Source organism: Heterodontus francisci, chromosome 2 (assembly GCF_036365525.1).
Source record: "Heterodontus francisci isolate sHetFra1 chromosome 2, sHetFra1.hap1, whole genome shotgun sequence".
NCBI lineage: Eukaryota > Metazoa > Chordata > Chondrichthyes > Heterodontiformes > Heterodontidae > Heterodontus > Heterodontus francisci.
The window spans coordinates 99,149,309-99,168,740 of NC_090372.1; the positions used below are offsets into that span (position 1 = coordinate 99,149,309).

At 44.3% G+C, this 19,432-nt stretch overlaps 1 protein-coding gene across 20 annotated transcripts in view; it reads right to left on the reverse strand.

The window, feature by feature from the left end:
- The window catches only part of LOC137345926 (histone deacetylase 9-like), a 1,063,883-nt gene that overhangs the window by 494,751 nt on the left and 549,700 nt on the right, over positions 1-19,432 (reverse strand). For all 20 annotated transcript variants that reach the window (XR_010968622.1, XR_010968626.1, XM_068009206.1 and 17 more), the window contains 2 exons: positions 12,914-13,155; positions 10,025-10,175 (listed from right to left, as the gene is read on the reverse strand). Coding sequence is in view for 18 of the 20 variants with exons in the window: in XM_068009206.1 (XP_067865307.1) it covers positions 10,025-10,175; positions 12,914-13,155 (393 nt within the window). In the remaining 2 variants the exon portion in view is untranslated. The remainder of the gene's footprint in view (positions 1-10,024; positions 10,176-12,913; positions 13,156-19,432) is intronic.

Here is a 19,432-nt window from a genome sequence, read left to right on the forward strand (position 1 = left end):
GTGCTCTCACCTGCTTGTAACCCTGATTCTAAAGCCGAGTAGAAACCTACCAAAGTGAAAGAATCTGCACTGGTGAAAGGTGCAGGAGAGTCATGTGATGGTGCATCCTCTGACTGCTCCTCTCCAGAGGTTGAATGATCTCCCCTTCTGCTGGATTCTCCTGCAGACACTGACCTGTATGAGTGAACACAAATGTTTGTGGGTTCGGCTGTGCAGATCTCGTCATGATATCCATGCGTGATGTGGATCTCCAGAAGTGTATTAGATGTTGATTTAAAACAATCCTTGATTTCTTGCGTAGAGAGTCTAGTTTATTGAGCGGGCGTTCTGAGTCTCCGTTAACTTCATTCTCAGCTGTCAAGAGAGGCCATATGTCTGGAATTCCTCTGCCCTTCTTTGAGGTCTCCTTGTTATTATGGGTCCACTTGTCGTGCAAGTGAAAAGAGGGAGATAGTAATATCAATTTTCGGAAGAGGTGATGGGGGTGAGCTTCATAAGAAAGTGGCATGTGGCCGATATGCATCTGGCAGGATGTGATGCTGCCTAACCCCCTTTGCCAGTGAATTTGTGGTCACTCCCTCCCCATGGGACACTTGCCTTTATCAATCGAGGCATAGATTACAAAAGCAGGGAGGTCATGTTGGAGTTGTACAAAACTTTGGTAAGGCCATAGCTGGAGTACTGTGTGCAATTCTGGTCGCCACATTATAGGAAGGATGTGATTGCACTGGAAGGGGTGCAGAGGCGATTCACCAGGATGTTGCCTGGGATGGAACATTTAAGTTATGAAGAGAGGTTGGATAGGCTTGGGTTGTTTTCGCTGGAGCAGAGAAGACTGAGGGGTGACCTGATCGAGGTGTACAAGATTATGAGGGGCATGGGCAGGGTGGATAGGGAGCTGCTGTTCCCCTTATTTGAAGGGTCAGTTATGAGGGGTCACAAGTTTAAGGTGAGGGGCGGGAGGTTTAAGTGGGATTTGAGGAAGAACTTTTTTACCCAGAGGGTGGTAACGGTCTGGAATGCCCTGCCTGGGAGGGTGGTAGAGGCGGGTTGCCTCACATCCTTTAAAAAGTACCCGGATGAGCACTTGGCACGTCATAACATTCAAGGCTATGGGCCAAGTGCTGGCAAATGGGATCAGGTGGACAGGTCAGGTGTCTTTAATGCATCGGTGCAGACTTGATGGGCTGAAGGGCCTCTTCTGCACTGTATTATTCTGTGATTCTATGATGTCAAGCCACATGCAATCCCCAAAAATGAGAGTGGTGTGGAGTACTCACCTTGGCAGAACAAAGGAGGTCATTGGCTCTCATCCTGCACTGTACCCATGTTCAGGGGGGTGACCCCACGGCTGCTGACCTCCTCTGCGATCTCCATCCAGGTTTGCTTGGTCAGGCGGGAGGAACTCTTCTTGTCATCCCTGGGAAAGAAGAACTCCCATCTTTCCCTCGCAGCCTGGAGGAGAATCTCCAGGGTGGCATCACTAAACTGTGGGGCCACCCACGTCGTGCCTCTGCCATAGTGTGGCATCCTTGTCGGGAGGCACAGGGGGTCCAGGAGTTACTTCAACAGCATTTTCAGCAGCAAACAGCAAACAGCTGACTCTAGGACAGCAATGAATGCTGGCAGGGCTTTAAATATGGCGCCAGCAATTGCTCTGGAGTCATCTACCGCCATATGCGGTGCCTTACAGCCCACCCCCGTTGTGTGATTGGACGGGATCTGTGCCTCCATTATGATAATTGGTCGCCCGCTGTGTGATTGCAGTGGGCCCACCAGATGTGATGAGCGGCGATCGTGCCCACCTCCAGATCCGATGCTGGAAGCCGCGACGGGAACACTAAATCCAGCCCACAATAATCACCCACAGTAGATGGGACTGCTGGATCAGATATTAGAAACTGGTGGATAATTGATATTTCAAGCAGCATCCCTCCGACTATTCTGCTCCTGTCAGTAGGATTACCCAGTGTTGACACATTTAAACTACTGGTTCAAAGTTCCCAGAAAAGATTCAGGAGAATGGTTCAACGGATGAGGAACTTCAGTTATGAAGATAGATTGGAGAAATTGGGACTGTTTTCCTTGCAGAAGAGTAGCCTGAGAGGAGATTTGATAGAGGTGTTCAAAATCATTAGGAGTCGGTACAGAGTAGATGGGGAGAAACTGTTCCCACTCGTGAAAGGATCGGGAACAAGAGGGGACAGATTTAAAGTGATTGGCAAAAGAAGCAAAAGCGACATGAGGAAAAACTTTTTCACGCGGCGTGTGGTTAAGGTCTGGAATGCACTGCCTGAGAGTGTGGTGGAGGCAGGTTCAATTGAGGCATTGAAAATGGAATTAGACTGTTATCTGAAAAGGAGGAATGTGCAGGGTTATGGACAGAAGGTGGGGGAATGACACGTAAGTGATTTGCTCATTCAGGGAGCCGGTGCAGACATGATGGGCCGAATGGCCTCCTTCTGTACTGTAACAGTTCTGTGATTCCCTCATGCACTTACCTGAAAATCCAGCAACTGGGCTTGAGAGGCAACCAAAAATTCTCTCCCAATTCCATCCATGGGACCCCAGCTACAGAGGTGAATGGTAAAAGTAATATATCTTCAGCGCTGATATCAGCACTGTGGAGCTGCTGACTTAAGGCTGCTTACTAAAATGCAGTGTTGTACTAGTAAGTAGTGTGTATGTGGAATATAACACCAGTTGGTTACCAGCTGGTCGGTGTTACACTCAATACCACTCCACTCCATATTTAAATGAGCAGGCTTTCCACTAGCTTTAAAAATGGTACCACGACTGAAATCAGAGGTGCACAGACTGGGCAACAGAAATCTGGAAAGGCAGTGCAACGCTCATCTCTGTAGCAAGGGGGGGTAGGGGTTTGAGTTGCCATCGGTTCAGAGTTTTTTGGCTGCCTCTCCTGGGTCCAGCCACTGGAACTGTGAGCAGATGCTTAGAGGAGTTGGAGCAGGTAGGTGCCAGCTGACCTTGCTGACAGAAGCAGAATATAGCTGGGGAAAGAAAGAAAATACACTGGCAGCCCTGGCACCCGAGCCCTGGCATCTGACTGGTCTCCCATTATCAACAGGAATTTTAACAGATACACAAAAAGCAGCAAATAGGAGTATAGATAATTGATGTACTGATATTCTCATTTTATTAACTTTTTTATATTTGACACATTTCAGTCTTTGTAAATATTAACTGCTTGCTGGTAGCAGCCACTTGGCAGCTTACAACCAAGTTTATACTGGATCTGGATGTAGATGAGACTGGATATTTCAGGTTTTGCCCTGGTTACCCTTGAAACATTTTCTTTTTTTTCTCTCTCTCTCCTTCCTCTCCTTGTTGGGCTGCGGTTTTCTAATTGCCAACATCCCTCCAGTCTCTGGTCCAAATGTTTATTTTTTCTACTTGTGAGCCTGGGCTGAATGAAAGTTAGCAGGCAATGCAACTGCATGGGACATTGCAACTGAGTCCATTCCTGTCCTTACCTGACTTCCACATACAGCACTTTCAAGCCAGAGTCATTTGGTAGCAAACAGAACTGATTTTTTTGCTTCCTTTTACAGGAAACCAGAAAGGTACAGGACCAGAAATGTGCACTGCAGTTCATCCAGCAACTGCCTACCTAAAGGACAACTCAGATTAACTATAGCACCCTAATGTTGTCCCATCTGAAATCAGCTAAGAAAACATAGACCAGGATAACTAAATGTTGTCTTGCACACTCCATGCACTTACAGCGATTCTCTGAACAACTGTCTTTCAGACCACTGATAATTGCAGGGCTGTTTACTTGAACCATTTCGCAAATAGACTGCGGTAGTTTTAATGTCATGTGGCAAAAGAACAGTACCCATTTGTACGTGACAGAAAAACCAGGATACAGTAGGCTGGGCGTTATACATGGGATTCAACACACCAGAGTTCACCATGCCGGGAGATGTTACTAAGTGATATGGTGTTGTGAAGTTTTCTAAAATCTGGCACGGCTCTTTGATTTTATTGCCATTATACGATATCTATTTCCATTTACTATTCATGTTCTCCAGACAAATGGAGTTCCTTTGCATTCTGGGACCTTCTGGAAATGCCAGCCCTGTGGTTGATTTAACAACAATATCTTAGCAAAACAGAAATCTCCTTTCGATGAATCAGAAGCGAACTGATGTTAGGAATGAGTGAACCATAAACCAAATTAAACTGTGCTGACAAAATATATGGGTCCCTGTTGGGGGTCTCTGTACTGACCCCTTTCAACAAGTATAGAAACTTCAAAGAACTGTACAGTCCTCCAAAGGTATGCTTTGCATTGGTTCAGTTGTTCAGTTCCTGCTTCATTTTTTCTATTACATAGATCAGTACAAGTTAAGGCAGTGAATACCTACTGTGAAACCACTGCAGCTTTGACCCAAAGGTTTTACTGTCATCACACAGCTATTTGTTAGTTATTTACAATAGCTTTTGCTGGCATCAGTAGCTGACCTTTTCCAACTGAGTACTGACTGAAAGCATGTGCCAAGAGAGGGCATTTGGAACTGATTTATACTTAAATTGTTTCCTGGCAGTGCTGTTTACATATCAGAATCACTCTGTGATGTCTAACTTTGAACTGTGGTTGTTCCATGTCATGTAACTATTGATGTTTACTAAAGTTTCTTTCGCTGTTCTAGGTGAGAAGGGCTTCACAATTTGTAGTCAGTCATGTTACTTTGAGCAACCTAGACATTTTATTAATAAAATTACAATAGGAAATAAAAGATAAATGTAGATCATTTCTAACAAGAGGACCAAGACCTTATTGGGCTGCATATCTTAAAAATAGTTGGTCGACCATAGCTGACAGGATCCATGGAATTGTCCCCCAGTATCAACCAGTGCCATCTGAAGGGAAAGGGACAGAATTGGAAAAATAGACAAAAGACAACACTGAATATTTTTACAATTGTACACATTTGTATACATACATTAGGAGACTAATTTAAACAGATTGTTCTTACTCTTAAAGCTTTGGTGTCAGCATTCACTGGGTGAGTAAGAAGAGCAGGGAGCATGCTCCACCTGCCTGATAATGCCAGTGGAAGATCTGATCCATGTACATGATTTTTTTAAATTCGTTCATGGGATGTGGGCGTTGTTGGCTAGGCCAGCATTTATTACCCATCCATAATTGCCCTTGAGAAGGTCGTGGTGAGTTGCCTTCTTGAACCGCTGCAGTCGTTGGAGTGTAGGTATACCAATAGTGCTGTTATGGAGTTCCAGGCTTTTTACCCAGCAACAATGAAGGAATGGCGATATAGTTCCAAGTCAGGATGGTGTGTGGATTGGAGGGGAATTTGCAGGTGGTGGTGTTCCCATGCATCTGCTGCCCTTGTCCTTTGAGGTGGTAGAGGTCGCGAGTTTGGAAGGTGCTGTCTAAGAAGCATTGCTGAGTTTCTGCAGTGCATATTGTAGATGGTGCACACTGCTGCCCCTGTGCGTCGGTGGTGAAGGGAGTGAATGTTGAAGGTTGTGGATGGGGTGCCAATCAAGCGGGCTGCTTTGTCCTGGATGGTGTCAAGCTTCTTCAGTGTTGGAGCTGTACCCATCCAAGCAAGTGGAGAGTATTCCATCACACTCCTGACTTATGCCTTGTAGATGGTGGACAGGCTTTGGGGAGTCAGGAGGTGAGTTACTCGCTGCAGAATTCCTAGCCTCTGACCTACTCTTATAGCCACAGCATCTATATGGCTGGTCCAGTTCAGTTTCTGGTCAATGGTAACCCCTAGAATGTTGATAGTGGGGGATTCAGCGATGGCAATGCCATTGAACATCAAGGGAAGATGGTTAGACTCTGTCTTGTTGGAGATTGTCATTGCCTGGCACTTGTGTGCCGCAAATGTTACTTGCCACTTATCAGCCCAAGCCTGGATATTGTCCAGGTCTTGCTGCATTTCTACACGGACTGCTTCAGTATCTAAGGAGTCACGAATGGTGCTGAACATTGTGCAAACATCAGCGAACATCCCCACTTCTGACCTTATGATTGAAAAAAGGTCATTGATGAAGCTGCTGAAGATGGTTGGGCTAGAACATTACCCTGAGGAACTCCTGCAATGATGTCCTGGGACTCAGATGATTGACCTCCAACAACCACAACCATCTTCCTTTGTGCTAGGTATGACCCTAACCAGCAGAGACTTTTCCCCTGACTCTCATTGACTCCAGTTTTCTTAGGGCTCCCTGATGCCATACTCGGTCAAATTCTGCCTTGATGTCAAGGGCAGTCAATCTCACCTCACCTCTGGATTTCAGCTTGTTTGTCCATGTTTGGACCAAGGCTGTAATGAGGTCAGAAGTTGACTGGCCCTGGAGGAACCCAAACTGAGCATCAGTGAGCAGGTTATTGCTGAACAAGTGCCAATTGATAGCACAGTTGACGACACCTTCCATCACTTTACTGATCGAGAGTAGACTGATAGGGCAGTAATTGCCGGGTTGGATTTGTCCTGCTCTTTGTGTACAGGATATTCTTGGGCAATTTTCCACATTGCCGGGTAGATGCCAGTGTAGTAGCTGTACTGGAACAGCTTGGCTAGGGGCGCTGCTAGTTCTGGAGTACGTCTTCAGTTCTATTGCCGAAATGTTGTCAGGGCCCATAGCCTTTGCAGTATCCAGTGCCTTCAGCCGTTTCTTGATATCATGTGGACTGAATTGGATTGGCTGAAGACTGGCATCTGTGATGCTGGGGACCTCAGGGAGAGGCCGAGATGGATCATCCGCTCGGCACTTCTGCCTGAAAATGGATGCAAATGCTTCAGCCTTGTCTTTTGCACTGATGTGCTGGGCTCCCCCATCCTGAGAATGGGGATATTTGTGGAGCCTCCTCCTTCTGTTAGTTGTTTAATTGTCCACCACCATTCATGACTGGATGTGGCAAGACTGCAGAGCTTAGATCTGATACGTTGGTTGTGGGATTGCTTAGCTTTGTCTATCGCATGCTGCTTCAGCTGTTTGGCATGCAAGTGGTCCTGTGTTGTAGCTTTAACAGGCTGACACCTCATTTTTAGGTATGCCTGGTGCTGCTCCTGGCATGCCCTCCTTGAACCAGGGTTGATCCCCTGGGTTGATTGTAATGGTAGAGTGGGGGATATGCAGTGCTATGAGGTTACAGATTGTAGTTGGATACATATCTGCTGCTGCTAATGGCCCACAGTGCCTCATGGATGCCCAGTTTTGAGTTGCTAGATCTGGTCAAAATCTATCCCATTTAGCATGGTGGTAGTGCTACACAACACAATGATGGGTAGCCTCAATGTGAAGACGGGACTTAGTCACCGCAAGGACTGTGTGGTGATCACTCCTACCAATACTGGCACAGACAGATGCATCTGCGACAGGTAAATTGTTGAGGACGAGCTCAAGTAAGTTTTTCCCTCTTGTTGGTTCCCTCACCACCTGCCGCAGACCCAGTCTAGCAGCTATGTCCTTCAGGACTCGGCCAGCTCAGTCAGTAGTCATGCTACCGAGCCACTCTTGGTGATGGTCATTGAAGTCCCCCACCCAGAGTACATTCTGTGCCCTAGCTACCCTCAGTGCTTCTTCCAATTGGTATTCAACATGGAGAAGGGGGGCATAGGTGGTAATCAGCAGGATGTTTCCTTTCCCATGTTTGACCTGATGCCATGAAACTTCATGCAGTCCGGAATCTATGTTGAGGACTCCCAGGGCAACTACTTCCCGGCTGTATACCACTGTGCCGTCACCTCTGGTGGGTCTGTCCTGCTGGTGGGACAGGACATACCCAGGGATGGTGATGGTGGTGTCTGGAACATCATCTGCAAGGTATGATTCCTTGAGTATGACTAAGTCAGGCTGTTGCTTGACTAGTCTGTGGGACAGCTATCCCAATTTTGGCACAAGCGTCCACATGTTAGTAAGGAGGACTTTGCAGAGTCGACAGAGCTAGGTTTGCCGTTGTCGTTTCCAGTGCCTATGTCGATGCTGGGTGCTCCCTCCATATTCATTCCTTTTCTTACACTTTGTGATCAGTCCTCATTTCGATATTCTTGCCAAGCTCCCAGCGCTGAATGAGTGTGGATTTCCCATAGAATGGGAAATCTGTCAGTTCCTTCGTGCAGCCAAGCCAGAGGTTTCTGAATAAAGACGTAAGGGAAGTAATCCCAGGGATGGGGTAAGGGAGGGGGAACACTGGTTGCATGGAAGAGCATTCACACACATTCTGCGACAGAAAAATATTTGGGGAAGCTGGTTTGAAATGTTTGTTTTGGAGCAGCCTTGAACTTGTTTGCCCTCTGAACACTTTGTTTTAGGGGAGGATTGCATGCTGTGCACTGTCCATGCACTGGAAGGCCAAATTGCACCAGGGTGCTAAACACATCATTGGACTGCAATTCAAATATTATAATGAGGTCCCTGCCTATTTCAGGTAGGAGTGCTGGCCGCCTAATCAAGGCTTGTAGGAAAATTGCATCGGACAGGCCTTGGGCAAGAAATCAGCAGTGAGTTGTTTTAACAATTTTCATCATGCTCCAACTTCATTCATGCTGAAAATAGGGGTGGTAGTGAGACGGAAATCATTCCCTCATTCACAGCAAATGATTAAGGCAATCTTTTCAGGTCTATAGAATGGCCTAAACTGATTTCTCAATTGCTCTTTTGTGTGGCTGTTTTTTCTTAATGTTATAAACATTTCACAATATCGGTGAGTAAAAATAAGAGCGACAGGATATCCTTCATGATTTCCGTAATGAATGAAACATTGATAAATTGTCTACTTAATTCCCCAATCCATAAGGTAAGAATATCAGTGAATGTTACACAATTTCCTGTCAGCAAATGTGGTATCTAGATTTTTATGTCCACTGGTATTATGTGAAAGCTGCTTGTTTTTGCTAAAAGCTTGGAACCGTGCTCTTAGGAGAAAGAGAGAAACAATTATATCCGCACCGCAGTAAGAACGAGCCTGGTTTCTTCAAGTCAGAGTGTGCAATCAGTCAGCCACTATAAAGGCAGAAATTATTGTTAGTGCTGTTAACATGCTCATGGCATTTCCTCTCTCTGCCATTTTAATAAATGGTAATGCCAGGAGCCTGTTAAGCATTCAGATGATAATATCATCGCAGGTTGGTTCAACAGAAGAAGTATTCAAATGATACATTCGTTCCTTCGTTTGCTCCCCACTTCCCATTCTAACTCTTGATGTTGCTGACTAATGATGGATGATGTATGGTTCCACAGATGTTGGCAACCATCTAGCATCTTGCTCAAGAAGCTATTCTTTATGCCAGCTTGAACAGTAAGTGTTGGCAAGTGATTCAATAAAAGAGAGCCAGCCTGATCCTATCTTCACATGCCCCCTGCAAACAGAAAAAGGTGGAATTTCCAGGGAATTTTCCTGATAGCCTGCTATAACTTATATGGAAGACCAGTGAAAATGCTGGAGAATCTGCATAAACAGTCGAGATCTGAAGAAACCCTGCAGAAATTCTAGGCATCAACTTCCAGCAAGTCAATGGATACAGATCAGGGGTAGGAACTCTGTCTGATTGTTCCGCTCTCTAGCTCAACGGTTCTGAGGACAATGGCAATGCTGAAGTCTGGATTCTCCTCAATATAAGTGATTATGTACCGCATTGGATACAATTACCAACTGAGATATTAGGGTGTCTCTGGTAAATTCTTCACTTACAACCAATAGCATGACCATGTATTCTCTTTTTTTCTGTTTTAAAATTCAAAGATGAGGGAAAAGGTTATGAAATAGCAACTAAAAACAAAAAAAAAGTTCTTCTCTTGCAAAACTAATTATTTCAATCAAAATAAAATTGCAGACAGATCATTAGCACTCTCTGAATTAATATTTGGATCACCCACACTCCATGATGTTAATACCATTGCTGGTTCCATTAACAAGTATAATCAACATTTGTCTCTAAAAAGCATTGATGGATATTCTATTCAAACACAAGAAACAGCACACAGCAGGTGCAAGACTGGATTAAATGATTGAAGTACATACTTTCTCTGCCCCTTTCTTTATTTCGAAGAAACAGAAGGTGCTGCTCCCGTAGCTGTCGTCCGAACTCTTGTTCCTGGCGCTGATTCTCCAGTTTACGTTCCTGCTCCAGAAGCTCCTGCTGGTGTTGCACAGCTAGCAGTTCCTGTTGTTGCTTTCAAACAAAGACAACAACACTTAAGACACAAACATTGTAATCTATCAGTTTCACAACTGTCTCACAACTGACTGGTCAAGGGGATGGCACAAGCTGCTGAGTGTTGGATCTCAACCAGAGGCTACTGAGTTCAGGTTGCAGGGCTGCCAGTCACAGATGTTCATTTGCCTTGGCTAGGTGAGATTCACTTTCATAGAATCATAGAAATTTACAGTACGGAAGGTGTTCGGCCCATCGTGTCCGCACTGGTCGACAAATAGCCAACCATATAATCTTACTTTCCAGCTCTTGGTCTGTAGCCTTGTATGTTATGGAATTCAAGTGCATATCAAAGTACTTTATAAATGTTCCGAGGGGTTCTCCTTCTACCATCGTTTCAGGCAGTGAGTTCCAGACCCCCCCTCTACTCTTTGGCGGAAACATTTCCTCTCAAATCCCGTCTAAACCTCCTACCTCTTATCCTAAATCTATGTTCCTTGGTTATGGACTCCTCAACCAAGGGGCATAAGGACCTTCCTATCCACATTTCATAAGTCCTTAGTTTGGCTGCAAGATGAAACACAATACATCAGCAAGGTGATTCATCTTGGGTGTGTGGTGGGATGGTGGGTGGAATAGACGAGCTGCATTGTCTTTGTGAATCTATTTGTATCATATGACCTGCAGAATGTATTGGCAGCAGACATGAAAAAGCCCACAGCCAGGTTGTCCCACCTTCCCAGATGGGCTGGATGTAAAGTTTTTTGCTTTCAAGAAGAGGAACAAAATGAGAAAAAACTACATATTGTTACGACTTAAATTATATAAACTATCTGGATGGGATCTTTTGCTGATATATATCGCAGGTATTTTAGTTTTAACGTGATAGAAAGTGAGCCGACATGACTTGAATTTTGATCACTCACTTGTTTTCAGAAACTGTTGTCACTCACATTTTAACTGAAATCAAAGGAGAGGTCTGATACCACAGATGACACTAAGGAGTTCCTAATACTGCCCTTTAATCAGTGCACTTTCTCATGAAGAGGTAATTATATATATTTATTCAAATACAGACACTTCCAACAGTTGGAGTTCTGATGAAGGGTCACTGACCTGAAACGTTAACTCTGCTTCTCTCCCCACAAATGCTGCCAGACCTGCTGAGTATTTCCAGCATTTCTTGTTTTTATTCCAAATTTCCAGCATCTGCAGTATTTTGCTTTTAATTTAGTTGGAGTTGAGGCCTGTTGCAGCCTGTCCCCTTCACTGTTTCTTTAAATTAGCACATAGAAGCTGCACAATAGGGAACCTTGGGCTATTGAGACCAATGAGACACAAACCGGTTGATTGTTCATCGAATTCAAAATTGAAAATTTTAAACAATGGGCAGTCAATCTGCAAACACCAGTCAACACGATGGGCCGAAGGGCCTGTTTCTGTGCTGTATAACTCTATGAGTCTATGACTCTTCACCTCTGGGTAGTAAGTTAAAAATCTACCCCAAAACCTCAACACACATAAATGACAAAACTATCAGTGGGACAATTCATATTCTTCAGAACTTAGCAATGAACTCAGAAACTCATTGATCTCCACTGTATTTTGTCAGCTAGAATTTTTAGACAAGTAATTGATATTAAGTTAGTTAAATTGTTACCGTATGATGACTCAGTCCAAAAAAACACCAAAGTGTGGGGAGGGGAAGTGGGAATCAGAATACAGCTATAGGAAACGTGACCTTAAATAATATTGGAAACTTCTGAGCTTCTTTTTAATGCTATCAGCCTACAGTTATGTCAGAGATGTCAATATTGTTGCTTGATCAAGGGATATATCACCAACCACAAAAGACATTGACTGTAGAGAAATAGCATTGAAAATATGTGCATTTTCCATGAAGATTTGTCCTATTCATAACAACTGAATTGGAGCACAAAATGAATTATTGGATAAGACTTATCCAAGACTCTGAGTTGAGAATAGATCATTCAAGGGGAGTCACTTACCTCCAACAGTATGCACACACAGGCCTGAGTTTTCATTTTTCCACTCTACTGTGACTTGACTTTTCTGGTCAGGGCTGCTTATGCAGAACAGATTCCTTGTGGGATTCCCAGCAAGAGAGCAGAAGCCAGTTGCAGTCAACTTGAAAAACTGGGTGGTGATGCTGCAGCAACTGAAGAGGCAGATCTCTGCTTAAAGGAGGCTCTGGGCCCTCTATAATCTAAGGGTAACTGTAATCAAAGGTAAGGTTGTGGGGCCTGAGCTGCCTCTCCTTCCAAAGGGGGCATCATCCAGCCAACCACTTCTGCCCCACAGACTACAGCCTTCCCCTCCTGGCAGTTTCAGTGGGTGGCAGGGACATGACTAGAAGGTGCTGAAGGTGCTGAAGGTCCTGTTCTGCCACTATCCTGCCTGATTTGAAACAGAATATCAGAGGAAAATAGAAGCCATATGCCATCGTTCCCATTAAGAATTTAGCAATGTCATGACATGAAGCACAGCCCAAGAATTTTATCGACCATGTTATCTTTGTGATGATACACTAAAGAATTTAATTGTGAACCACCTGACAAGATAAAATGTTAGTCAGCCATCTAGATGATCACAACAATTAAATCTATTTAATTTAGATATTCAGATGTCTCCATTCAGCTCAGTAAATACTAAAGATTTCAAGTATTCTGGTGCTTATTACTCCAACTGTGTGCAGTGCATGTTGCTTGGGTTTGATAAGCTTTAAGCTGCAGTACCTTGAGGTGCTCCTGGAGCTGGACTTGGTGCTGTCTGGTGAGCGTTTCATGTTGTTTCTGGAACTCAGCAAAGAGAAGCTGTTTCTGAAGCTGCTGTTGCTGCTGCAACAGCAGTAGTTCTTGCTGTAACTGGTGTTCTCTTGCGGCAGGGTCCACAACTGGCATCGTGATCCGCAGGTCAGTTCGTAAGTCTATCGGAGCAGTTGGTTGTAGCACCACAGGAAGTGGCGAGCTGGCTTCAACTATTCAATTAAAAAGATACATAAACTGTCATTTCTTTAATTGCCACAGAAATATATTATTTGTCTATTTATCAATTCACATTTGTTTTCTGAGCCATTGTCCTCACGCCATCTGTCAAGGTGAAGATAAAGATCTAGGAACCACCTTCGCCATGGCCAGCTTTAATGCCAGTGTCAGATTAACTGGAAGGAGGTAGCAAGTTAGACAACATACAGTAGATTCTGACTTTGTGCAATAAAAAAGAAAGATTTGCATACATATAGCACTTTTCATGACCACTGGACGTCTCAAAGTGCTTTCTAGCCAATGAAGTACTTTTGAAATGTAATCACAGTTGTAATGTAGGAAATGTGGCCGCCAATGTGTTCACAGTAGGGTCTCACAAACAGCAATGTGGTAATAACCAGATAATCTATTTTAACGATGCTGGATGAGCAATAAATATTGGCAAGACAACCAGAAGAATTTCCCTGGAGAAAAAATCATAAGAGATGTAAAATGGGCTGCCGATTTACACTATCACACAAAGTTCAAGATCCACCCCTGTGAAGTCTTTCCCCTGGAGGTAGGATTTACCCAGGATGGAACACCTGACATCGGCATGGTGCTCCACCTGCTGGTTCAGCTAAGAACTGAAAAGAAATCGCAGTGTGGAACTTCTGGTGGAATGCAAATCCATCTAAAATTGGAGTTCCAAATATTGAAATAATATTTTTAAAAGTAAAATATTGTATTTTCTTAATGAGCACACTAAGACAGATGTTGTTTCTGGAACTCAGTACCACCTCTGGGTTGGGGTAATCCGGCAGGGTGAAGTGTGCACCTGCGATAGAGTTTGCTGATTTCTGCTCTCTCCCTGAACTGGAAAACTTCATCAATTTTCCTTCCAATTTCCACCCTGCTCTCACCTTCACATGGCTCATCTCTGACTCTTCCCTTCCTTGACTTCTCTGTTTCTCTGTCACCATTTCTGTCTATCAACTAATATTCACTATGAACCCATTGACTCTCACAACTACCTTGACTATACTTCCTCACATCCTGCTTCCTGTAAGGACTCCATTCCCTTCTCCCAGTTTCTCCATCTCCGGTGCATCTGTTGAGAAGATGCAACCTTTCATGCCAGTGCTTCTGATATATCTTTCTTTTTCCTCAACAGAGGATTCCTCCCCATTATGGTTGGCAGGGCCCTCGATTGTGCCCATTCCATTTCCCACACTTCAGCTCTCACCCCTTCCCCTCCCTCCCAGAACCACAATAGGCTTCTCTTTGTCCTCACATCCCACCCCACCAACCTCCATATTCAACAGATCATCCTCCATCATTTCTGCCACCCGCAGCGTGATGTCACCACCAAACATCTTCCTTGCCCCTTCCCTTTCAGCATTTCGAAGGAACTGTTCCTCTGTGAGTCCCTGGTCCACTCCTCAATCACGCCAACACTCCCCCCCTTCCCATAGCACCTTTTCATGAAAGCACAGGAGATGCAACACCTGCCCTTTTACCTCCTTGCTTCTTACCATCCAAGGCCCTAAACACTCCTTCCAAGTTAAACAGCAATGTACATGTACTTCTTTCTATTTAGTATGCTGTGCTCACGGCTCACAATGTGGTCGCCTCTACAATAGGGAGACCAAATGCAGATTGGGTGATCTCTTCAGTCTGCAAGCATGACCCCGAGCTACCGGTCACCTGTCATTTTAATTCTTCATCTTGCTCTCATGCTGACCTCTCAGTCCTTAGTCTACTGCAGGTTCCAATGAAGCTCAATGTAAGCTCGATGAACTGCACCTCATCTTTCGATTAGGCACTGAACAACCTTCTGAACTCAACAGTGAGGTCAACAATTTCAGCCCGTAATTTTGGCCCCCATTTTGTTTCCTTTTCTTTGCAGGTTTTGGTTTTTCTCTTGTTTTTGCTTTTGCACGGCAGCATGCCTGCTTGAGGCACATCTTTTGTTTCTTTGTTTCTTTTCTTGCCCCATCACCACTCCCTTTAGCCCTGCACGACTAACATTTCTGTCATTTAACCTTTCCTGTCTTCCACCCTATCACAGACCTTCCCTTTTGTTCTTTTTCCTACCCTCCCCTTGCTCAAAACCTATTACATTTCTAACTTTACCCAGGTCTGATGAAAGGTCACAGACCTGAAACGTAAACTCTATTTCTCTCTCCACAGATGCTGCCAGACCTGCTGAGTTTTTCCAGCACTTTCTGAATTTATTTCAGATATCCAGCATACGCAGTATTTTGCTCTTACATGAAAGATGTACAACACAGGAAAGGTACTGGCACTCAGACAAACGTACCTCAGGAGGAATCATCACTTTCATGGGGGTTGGGGGAATACTTGAACAAAAATGGCAAATTAGTGGAGCATAAATCATTTGTTTTTACTGTTTTTAAACGTTTCAATTTAAAAAAAACTTTCATTGCAGTAAAATATCCATTTAAAAATTAGAACTGTGCAAGAAGTGAGTAAAAAATATTAATAATAATTTCTGGTGCTGAAATCCTGACAAATGATTTATCCTGTTAATGAGATTTTGTGGTAAACAAATTACTCAATTACCAGGAACAGACTGTACCATGGAAAATACAAATTCTGCATTAAAAGCAAATGATTTTCAAGAAAAAGAGTTTGACCAACACTTCTTTTGTGTTTGTAGAAAAGAAGAACTAATTTGTCAATTTGTTCTGCTGTTGTTGTGCCCAACTAATCCAATAATATCCTGAAGCGAGATTTATACCACAGTGTGTGTTTGTGAACAATATAGTAAGATTTATTGATAATTTTTGACAATAGCACCTGTTTAAATACTAGCACATTTTTTTTAGCAGATATGTGCTTCACCATTCAACATAGGATTTCATTGTTTAGATACACTACTTTTGGGAAACACAGAGCAAGCACATCCTGATTGCTGGTTATCCCACAGGTCCGCAGACCACACATAGATAAAATAAGTGGAGATACTCAACCCTTTGAGTACTGGATTTCCTTTGCAGCTTTCTAAGTATGCACCTGTTTTCTGCTACACCACATCTGCAATAATATTTTTTTGCTGTAAATCTGCAATGTTGAGATATGCCTCATTCCGCCTGGCTTGTGACTGCGATCCTGCTCTCCTTTGGGATCCCTTTGAGGTCAGTTTGACAATACTCAGGCTGCCACAAAATTTACTGGAATCTGGGTTTGACTAGTGATACATCCAGGCAAGGCACCTAATTTGAACATCCCGCTGACAAGAGAAATGATATCACATAGATGGCATATCACCAATATTGTGGCACCATACCAGTGAGGGTATTGATGTCATGCTGCCTGACGTCATGACAACCTTGTTGGACAAAATTATTTTATTTCTCCTCAATATGCTTCAGTTTAATATTAATATGAAAGGGACAAGCAGCATCTTACTGAGCCAGTCTCTGCCTAGAGCGAGTCTGTGTGTGCAGAAGCTGTCTCTATGTTTAACAGTCTCTTGAGTAATCTGGGACACAAAAAGTAACTGCAAATCTTTTAGAACTCTTCCCTGAAGTAATGCTACTAAAAATAAATCCTCAAAGGTTTTCATCACACAACAAGAATTTTTAATTTGCCCCTTCAAAAGATATGTACATACAGGAAAAAGCACTCTTCTTATTAACGTACAGAAAATGCACATTTAGAATTATTTTATACAAGCTCTTGAATAAAAGTCATTTAAATCAATTGTCAGACGTAATTATAAAATCTTGTTTGTACTCACAGAACATATTCAATAGAGAGTAAACCTGCTGAGGAAAGCTTAACTTCTACACCTCAATTGCAGTTAACAGTAAGCCAAAAAACAGGGGACAAAACAACTAATTTCCAAAAAGCAATAGACATCTGACTAAAAATCCAGTTTATTGGGTTGTAATCTATATTTCAGCCTTCGGAACTAAATATAACCCAGTTTACAGGAAAAAAAAAATCAATAGTACATGGTAAGCACAGGGCAAATGCATAAATATTTCATTGTACGGGGAGATGGTAATCAGCAAACAGATAGCTCTGAGTGGGCAGGCTATGGCCCAAAGGATGAGTCACAATTACTCACGGCAACACTGAAAAATTAGTTGTCCTTTGCATGTTACAAATACCACCCACTCACAGCATTCCTAGGGCACGTACCGTTTTAAAAAACTGAGTAGGACAAAAACACTATCACAACTGAGGAAGGATTTACTACCTTGCTTCTACAACTAACAAAGTAAACTGAGAATTTCTATTTCTTTATGACAGTAGTTTTAAACACATCGGGCTGCATTTTGTCAGGGCAGCAGTGGCCCTGATGATTGGCTGGAAAGCCAGGGACAACCCTGCCTTGGCCAATTCTGGGAGCCCCGACCTGATTCTGTGGCAATCAGATAATTAATTACCTGGCATCGGGGATTCACGCTCCTTTAAGGGTGGAGATCCCACCTCCAAGATCTTCCGGCCATTTGGAGGGGCCGCAACTCTTCAGTTTCAGCACTGCCACTGGGAGTGGTGGCCACTGTTGGGACTGCAACCAGCCCACAGCAGCATCATAGACACCTCCCTGGAACCCAGATGAGTGGGGTTGGCATTGTCAGGGCCAGTTAGACAGGCCCCAGAGAGGTGGGGTGGTGGGGGGGTGGGGGGGGGGGTGCGGGGGTTGCTGGTGAAGGCATGGGCATGTGTTTCCACAGGGATGGCCCTCGCTGCCAGGGGGTGCTTCGTGGGCCATATGATGTTGGATCAAAATGGGGGCCTCCCTCCCACCAAGCCCACAGGGATGCCACCAGCTTTTACTAAGCAGTCTTTCTACATGGCAGAGACCCCCGCTGCTGGTAGAATGCAAGCAGTGGCAGGAAGAGGCCCTTAAGTAGCCAATTAAGGGCCTCCATTGGCCTCTGGGTGGGAAAGCCGTTCTTGATCCTTCCCTGCCCAGACTGGGTTGGACGGCGTCGGGAAGGCAATGGGCACTACACCCCATGCCCTCCCTCATTATTTTATGGCTTGTTCCCCACTACCCCTTCAGTCTGTCCCTAGAAGGCTAGTAAAATTCAGCACAATGGACGGAATGTAATACGGTCCATGGGAGCAAGTAGCAAGGTAAGGGAGTGTAGGGCCCGTCGTCTTCCCAACTCCACCCAATTCAATCAGGCAGGGAAGTTCAAGGACAGCCTTCCCGCCCAGACGCCAATCAAGGCCCCTAAGTGGCCACCGCTGATGGAATACGAGCATCAGAGAGGCCCCCCACCATGTGAGGAGAATGCCCAGTAAAGGCTGGTGGCTTCTCTGCAAGCTGCGGGGAGGGGGCCCTCCTGATCAGGCACCCTTTGACCCACAGAGGGCTCCCCACCCCCCCACTGACACCCCTCCCCTACCCTCACCAAAGACTCCTCCACCCACACCCTCGCTGGTGAGCCTGACCTCACTTACCTGGTTCTGGAGCCTGCTCCATCTTGCTGCTCCTGGCTGGATGCATTCCCAGCAGTGGCGCTGCTCAGACTAAAGAGCTGGGATCCCCGCCCTTAAATGAATGGGAGCTCCGCACCAGGTGCTGGTAATTGCCTGCTGGGCACAGAATCACATTGGGGCTCATGGAAACAGCTGTGGTGTGGCTGCCCCCGGCTTTCCAACCTGTCATCGGGGTCACCGCCGCCGGCATTAAATTCAGACCATTGTTTAATATTTCTCTTTTATTTTGAAGGTCTTTGATAAAATTAAAAAGATATCTAAATTTGCATTTTTAACAAACATACTATACATTATTTCTTTTTTAAAACCAATTTATTTTGTGATTTATTTCATTTGTCAGAAACAATTGTTTCCACTTTATCTCCAATCCCCTGGCTCTCTCAAGCTTTGCACCACCTGCAGCTAAGAGGGCAAAGGCGACTTGTTCCCTATAATTTCTGCCATGGCAAGTCAGAAAATGAAAGTTCTGTTCCTCCAATTTTAACACAGTCTGACTAGATGAGTGCTTGGTTTCTGCAAGCAAAAAGAAAGAACTTGCATTTATATAGCATTTTTTACAACCTCAGGATGTTCCAAAGTGCTTCACAATCTATGAAATGAGCCACTGTTGTAATGTAGGAAATGCGGTCGCCAATTTGCACACAGCAACATCCCATAAACAGCATTGTGATAATGACAATGTAATCTCTTTTTTAGGTGTTAGTTGAGGGATAAATATTGACCAGATCACCAGAGAGAATTCACCTGCTCTTCTCCCAAATAATGCCATTGGCTGTTTTACCTGCGCCTAAGGAGGCAGACGGG